The 7,775-nt window shown below is 42.9% G+C and overlaps 1 protein-coding gene across 1 annotated transcript in view; it reads right to left on the minus strand.

Moving 5' to 3' along the window:
* The window catches only part of PTK2 (protein tyrosine kinase 2), a 342,995-nt gene that overhangs the window by 173,531 nt on the left and 161,689 nt on the right, over nt 1-7,775 (minus strand). Inside the window, exon 12 of the mRNA XM_011990150.1 lies at nt 427-534. Within this exon, the coding sequence (XP_011845540.1) occupies nt 427-534 (108 nt within the window). The remainder of the gene's footprint in view (nt 1-426; nt 535-7,775) is intronic.

A 7,775-nucleotide genomic window follows, 5' to 3' on the forward strand; every position in this document is an offset into this window, starting at 1 on the left:
AGATTCTTGTGCCTCAGCCTCGCAAGTAGCTGGGATTACACGTGTGCACCACCATGCCTGGTTTATCTTTGTATTTTTAATAGAGACAGGGTTTCACCATGTGACCCCACGCCTCTAGTGAACAGCCCTCCCTAGCCTCCCAAAGTGCTGGGATTACAGGTGTGGGCCATGGTACCTGGCCTGATTATAATCTTTAATCATCATTATCTTTACAATAATGTTCTTGAATGATTTTTAAATCTGTCTCCTGTCCTATTCTTGGGGATATTTAATCATTATTATTTGTAATGTAACCCTTTCAATATGTAAGAAAGTTGTGATTCTGATGATCCATGAAAACTTCATCCTTTTCATAAAGAAGTCAATAGTTCTAAAACACCACTATGTTACCATTTTCCCTTAATGATGAATGTAACAGTTCCTTACCTCGGGTGCACCTGCTATTTTTAGTTGTAGCATTCCTTTTCTGTCCTTATCTTCACTGTTTGAATACTGAATGGTCTGCACTTGAGTGAAGTCAGCAAGATGTGTGGGCTATAAAAAGGAAAGGTAAAATCTTTAGACTACGGATAAAAAACTCATTTCACGGAGTCTGTAAATGTTCTGTGAAATCCTTGTTGTCCTGAAAACATCCTCCCTAAGACTGAAGGTCTGGGGAAAAAACCAGATTCTCCATGCCCCAGGGGAGCAGCCATGAGACTGTCTCCTGCACTTCAAGGTCAGGTCCAGGTCTGCTCTCTGTGATGTGCTGACGAGACCCATATGTGAGTCGGATGAGTGAGAGTACAGTTACCACCGAGAGAGAACAGAAGATAAAGGAAGGAGGGAAGCTGAAGCAACCTTTGGCCTGACTCGTTTGCCAGCCTGGGAGGAAACATATGGAATTCTTAGAGAGAACATTCTGCTCCCATTCCCAAAGAAAGAGGATCTGGGATTACTCTTCATGCACCCTGGGCTACAGTAAGTTCTAAAACTTGCTGGAGTTCTGTAGCTAGGGAGACAGTAGGTATCCAAAGGGCCCTTCCCAATACAGAATAACCTCTTAAGACATGCCAGGAGAGTCTATGGTCATTTTCCTAAATAGTATAAACTTTTGCTTCTTTTTTTTTCTTTTCCTTCTATTACTGCTGCACAAATTAATAAACACTCTCCTTCTTAAAAAGAAAAAAAATAGAGTTGGGAGCAATGGCTCACATCTATAATCCCAGTACTTTGAGGGGCTGAGGTGGGATGATCCCTTGAGGCCAGGAGTTCAAGCAGCCTGGGCAAAATAGTGAGACCCTTTCTCTACCAGAAAAAAAAAAAAAAAAAAATTAGCTAGGCATGGTGGTCTGTGCCTGTAGACCCAGCTACTTAGGAGGCTGAGTCTGCACCAGTGCACTCTAGCTTGGGCAACTCAGTGAGACCCTTCCTCAAAAAAATACATATAGAAGATACATGTATCTTCCACCCTTCTAGCATCTCATGAGGATGATCATTTTGCATGTGAAGATTCCTATACATTTCTTCAAAACAGTTTGCTTGCTTAAGGCCACTCTGACAGCTAATACCCCTTCTCATTTCATGGAGAACAGACGATGCCACTACAACTGAGTTGGAGTTGTTCAAAAAAAGATTCACACTGAGCTGCCCTTCCCAGCAAAGCATCTTCCTGCGCTGTTTGTAGGGACGTATGTTTTGCGGGGCTCCTGTCTTCCCCCAGGAGGCCACAGGCAGTCCTCCATTCTCTGGGCCTAGGCTTCCCCACAGCATGTCCCACAGTCCCTCTGCATATTCTTCCCGCTTATCCTCTGGGACATCCTGCCCTTTTGGGGTTTCTTCCATCTCATTGGTCTCTCTTTCCCAGTTCTTTTTATTGGCTTCTCTCCTACTCAATCTATAAATGTGAAAGGGCTGCACAGCTCTGTGCTGGGTGGGCCCTGTTATTCCCCCTAGTTGTGCCATGGCAAACGAATACCATACAGTCCTGGCGCATTAAGTACCATCTCCAGCCCTGACATCTCCCTGGAACTCAGACTCATGCATCCAACTCCCTATGTCATATTACCACATGGGTGTCTGCGAGAGATTACTAACAACATAGTCAAAAGGGTACTCTCTCAAAACATGTTCTTCCTCCAGGCTTCCTGACTTCAATAAAAAGCATCACATTTGGCCGGGCGCGGTGGCTCACGCTTGTAATCCCAGCACTTTGGTAGGATGAGGCGAGCGGATCATGAGGTCAGGAGATTGAGACCATCCTGGTCAACACAGTGAAACCCCGTCTCTACTAAAAATAAAAAAATTAGCTGGGCGTGGTGGCATGTGCCGTAATCACAGCTACTCGGCAGGCTGAGGCAGGAGAAACACTTGAACCACAGAGTTGGAGACTGCAGTGAGCCGAGATCATGCCACTACACTCCAGCCTGGATAAAGCAAAACTGTGTCTCAAAAAAAATAAATTAAAAAAAAAAAAAAAAAAGGATCATACTCAACCAGATCCTGAGCCAAAAAATAAAAACAAAAATAAAGGCATTCTCACTGATTCTTCTCCCTTTCCCCATTATCCAATCTCTCCACAAGTCCCTGGCAACTTCAGCTCCAAACATCCAGAATCCATGTGTTTATTATTTCCCATCTTCACAGTTGTCACTATGGTCCAGGCCACCATATGATATTCTGCTTAGAGTCCTGCCATTTTTCCTAACTGGTTTCCCTTCATCCATGCTACAGTATAATGTCCCTACCTGGAAGCCAGACCATATCACTCCCCTGCCTAAAAAGGTACAATACAAAGCATCATAACTTACATGATTTACACAGCATGACTTCTATCAGCAAACTGTCTACATGATTTGACCCCTGCCTGCCTCTCTGACCTAATTTACTGTTAGGATCTTGTCTTGATGATATGTGCTCTAGTTTCATTGGGGTAGAACCATTTCAGGGGTGGGCTGTTTTTAGCTGACCAAATAATAAGGAATATGAAAGATAACCAAGGGTGCTAGATGTCACGTGAAGCATGGGTAATTCCTGCACAATAAAAAATTGTCCTGTATCCTCAATGGCTTTCAAATATCCTGGTGTGTATTTATGTCAGTGCAAAATTTGACTCTAGAAACAAAGTCTGTTTAAAACCACAAAGTATGCTCTGCATTGAATTTTCCAGCAACGCAACTTATGTGTAACGCAAGGGAATCCTATATTATGCTGTTTTTGAAGTTTTATTAAGAGTCGCTCACCGTTTTGGAGAATGACACCACCAAGGGTAAGACTTGCTATAGTTATTTTGGTCAGTGACACAATGCACCTGTATCAGTTTGCATCTGTAGCTACTGCATGCACGTATGTAACAGAAGATGTCAGAGGCTCCTTCCAACAGACTGAGAGCTGAACATCATTATGTTGGTGGTGACACATGAAATGAGGAATACTATCTCAATTAGTCCTTGTTATTGCTATCTCATAATTTAAGAAAAAATTCCAAGGCATAGTAAGACATCTAGATTATGGAAATTACATTTTTTAAAATTGTTTTTCTGCCTCATTCTGGCATTATTCCCCAAGGTCAGCCACATTAATTTTCCCTATCACTTTCCTATCCCATTTGTATGGAGTGACTTCTGATTGCCCTCCCTCAAATTAAAAGTCATTACTAAGTGGGTGCATCTGACTATAGTGCCTTCCAATGTATTGTGCTGAACTTTTAGATACTGATAAGAGATTTTAAAAAATTATTTGAGTAGGGGAATAACATGCTCTGTAATTTTAATTTCAGGATAGCAAAAGATAATTTAAAACATGTTATAAAGAGAACAGGGTTAACAGGGGCTGGCAGTGCCCACCTACTCTAAATCAAACACTCAGATACTCTCTCTCATACCACCCTACTATAGCCCTTTAGCACAATCACATTATTTATATTGCTTATTTTCTTTCTTATATCCTATTTTATAACTAGAAGGAAAGTCCCATGAGGATGGGAGTATCATGTCCACCTTGTCCACTACCAGATCACACGGAAGCAGGGCCATGCCTGGCATGTAAGTGAATGAAGTATGAGAAGTTATTAGGTGCGAGACTGTGTTCCAAGTATCAGAAATACGGCAGCAAACAATGATAACATGAATCCAGACTTGAAACAAATATTGCACAAGTAAACCATTACAACTGTGATAAGGACTATAATAAAGCAATACACGGTGCTGTATAAAAATATCTAATTTACTGGGAAGGAGAGAAGGGAGGAAATAGAGCCTCAGAAAAAGTTTCACTGCAAAAAAGAGAATAAGACTTGGGCAACACAAGCTTAAGACCAGGTATATTACATAAAGGTACAACACTGCACCACCAGAATCTAGCCTACCACTTAGCACAAGGCAGCTGTACACAATATATATGCAAAATGACTAAGGTAACACTCAAGATAGGCATGTAAATGGTCATTACAAGGGCAAAAAGAGAGGGAAAGGGCACTTGAGGATGTGCTGTTCAATTGGTGGCAGGAAGCCACACACAGCTATGGAGTACCCAGTGGTATGTGGCTCCTCCAGGCTGAGACACGCTGGCAGGGTACAATGCATGCCAGATTTCAAAAACTTGGAATGATAAAAATAAGATAAAGTCTTGGGAATTCTTATACTGATTATATGTTGAAATGATGATATATTGGATATACTGGATCAAATAAAATATATTAAAATTAATTTCACCTGTCTTTTTACCTTTTTAAATGTGGTTACTAGAAAAATTTAAATTACCTATGAGGCTTGCATCATGCTGCTGTTGGACAGCACTGAGAAGTCCAGTAAAGTAGATAAGGACTCAGAAGTACCCAGTGGGTTTATCTACAGGAGGATCACTGTTATCCTTGGCAAGGCATTGGGGCATGGACGATGGTGGAATAACGGCAGTAGGCAGGAAAGGTCTGGTTGAAGCAGGTTGAAGAGATAATGGGAAGAATTGTAGGCAATGCAGTTAGATAATCTGTCAAGAAGTTTTGCAATAAATGACAGGCAACCAGGGAGAGAGAGGGACACAGGGCTAAAAGAGGGCATTTTAGGACAAGAGAAACTATACATTTTTCTATGCTGACAGAAATGTCTGCTGCTACAGGAAAGAGTGGGCAGAATTGAAGAATTACCATGAACAGGTAAGATGGGATAGAAGCCATTACCTAGCAAAGGGTTGGTCTCATTCAGGAACATGAAGTTCACCCATGGGAGGCAGAAAAAAACGAGGAGGAGGAGGAGTGTGGCAGGGAAATGTGAGAAGTGCAGTGTATGGAATCTTCTGGGGGATCTATCCTGATTGCTCCAGTCTTGCTTTCTTCTACTTTATGTAACAAATACTTCTTATTTCATAGGCACAGAGGTCCTTATAAACTCAAATGGAAAACATATATATATTTTCAAGGAATATTTACAAAAATCATACGCTTGGCCATAAAGAAGATCTTAACAAATGTGAAACAGTTAACATTTAAAAATCATATTACCTGCTCATAAGCCAATATGAAATTTTTGGCTCATAATATGCTCATAGAAATAAAAATGAGATAAAACCCCAGGGCTACTGGAAACTTAATTAATATTCTTCTAAATAATGCTATAATGAAAAAGAGAAATAAAAATAAAATTTTTGTTGTTGTTTTTTTTTTGAGATGGAGTCTCGCTCTGTCATCCAGCCTGGAGAGAAGCAGTAAGTGCAGTCTCTGCTCACTGCAGCCTTTGCCTCCCGCGTTCAAGCGATTCTCCTGCCTCAGTGTCCTGAAGTAGCTGGGACTATAGGCGCCATCACGCCTGGCTAATTTTTGTATTTTTAGTAGAGACGGGGTTTCACCATGTTGGCCAGGCTGGTCTCAGACTTCTGACCTCAAGTGATACGCCTGCCTCGGCCTCCCAAAGTGCTGGGATTACAGGCGTGAGCCACTGTGCCTGGCCAAAGATAAAATTTCAAATGAGTATACAGAAATACAGTGAAAAGAAGAATACCACATACCTAGAAAGGTAAGACACATTCAAAGTTGTGCAAGAAGAAAATGGCCTCCAATGTAAACAAGAATACATTTTAAAGATGCACTTAAAGGGAAGAGCACAATAAAAGGACAAAAATAATGAAGATACTACAAAAACATAATTAATGAAGAAAAATACTGAAATCAATGAAAATGAATAGTACTGCTGCAATAAATCACTAAACTTGTCCTTCAAAAAACAATTAGAATAGATAGATAGACCTTTACAAGTCTGAAAAAGAGCCAAATCAAAAGAGCTTAGGCATGAAACAGGAATATAGAGACAAAGTTACTGGAAAGATTTTAAGAGAACTATGAGAGGCAACTCTATGGCAGCAAGATGAAAATGTAGAGAAATGGATAATATGCTAAATTACCAAAGCTGACACAAGTGGAAAATCTGGATAGATCTATTACTATTAGGCCAGGCACAGTGGTTCACGCCTGTCATCTCAGCACTTTGGGAGAATGGGGTGGGCAGATTACTTGAGCCCAGGAGTTTGAGACCAGCTTGGGCAACATGGAAAAACTCCCTCTCTACAAAAAAATACAAAAATTAGCCGGGTGTGATGGTGTGTACCTGTAGTCCCAGCTACCTGGGAGACTGAGGCAGGAGAACTGCTTGAGCCCAGGAGGCAGAGGTTGCAGTAACCCATGATCGTGTCACTGCATTCCAGCCTGGGTGACAGGGTGAGACCCTGTCTCAAAAAAGATCTATTACTATTGAAGTGATTAAAAAGATAAACACCTACCATTTAAAAAGGCATCATGTTGTTACATAGATCAATTCTACCTAATCTTTAAAAAACATGCAATTTCAATTTGAACTAAAATATTTCAGGTCATTAAAAACCACCAGAGAGAGGGAAGGCACCGAGAGTGGATGAAGGAAAGACACAGATGCTTGGCTGAAGGGGAGGAAGCTGGGAACCCTGCAAGAGGCTACGGTGCACCAAGACTCATTCCTGGCCCACAATTACCCTGGGGGAATGGGTGAGTGGAACTGGCAAGGAGCAACCTGCTCTCACTATGGGCCTCTTAAATCCCAGCATGGGGCCCCTCAACTACTACGGACACTTGAGGTCGCGGGGAGAGCTGCTTAGAGAAGTGGTAGGGATAGCAGCCAGCTGAGGTGGAGACCAGAGGGTTTGGTGCAGGAGCGTCTGTAGTGGAACACAGCCAGGGAAGCCCTGACTTGCTCCCATAAGAGACTTTAGCCCTAGGGGAACTGTTGGACCTGAACTCTGCAAGGTGAGCTTACCTATCAGAAGGGGGTTAGTCCGACCTGAGCACCCTTGGGCTTCTGGCTTCTCCTAGGGCCCCAGCCTGACCATGCCGGCTTGCAAGGTAGTCTTGGGTGCCCTGGGGGCCCACATCATAGCTCCTGCAGTGGCTGACCAGCAGAGGGCTCCAGCTGACCAGCAGAGGGCTCCAGCGGGGCAGCCCCCATTGCCACACACCAGCCCACCCGCTCCCTCCCTACACTGCAAATTCCTCTAGCCCACAGCAATCCCTAACAGAGTTTTGCTGGCACCTGTGTGTGCAGGCAGGTATTGCCTGCCGTGCCTCACCAGTATATGTGTGCACGCAACCCCCAAACTTACCCATGCCTGATTGCCACCTCAGTTGGAGCCTTGGCAGGCACAGAGCCAAAGAGCCCTGCCTCCACTGACAGCACCCCACGTTTATGTCAACATTACCCCAAGAGTGAAAGCAGGCACAGAGAACAGCAGATTCTCCTCTACCCTGAGCAAACGCCCATGCTTACAGCACACAGAGT

Source organism: Mandrillus leucophaeus, unplaced genomic scaffold, assembly GCF_000951045.1.
Source record: "Mandrillus leucophaeus isolate KB7577 unplaced genomic scaffold, Mleu.le_1.0 Scaffold371, whole genome shotgun sequence".
Classification (NCBI taxonomy): Eukaryota; Metazoa; Chordata; class Mammalia; order Primates; family Cercopithecidae; genus Mandrillus; species Mandrillus leucophaeus.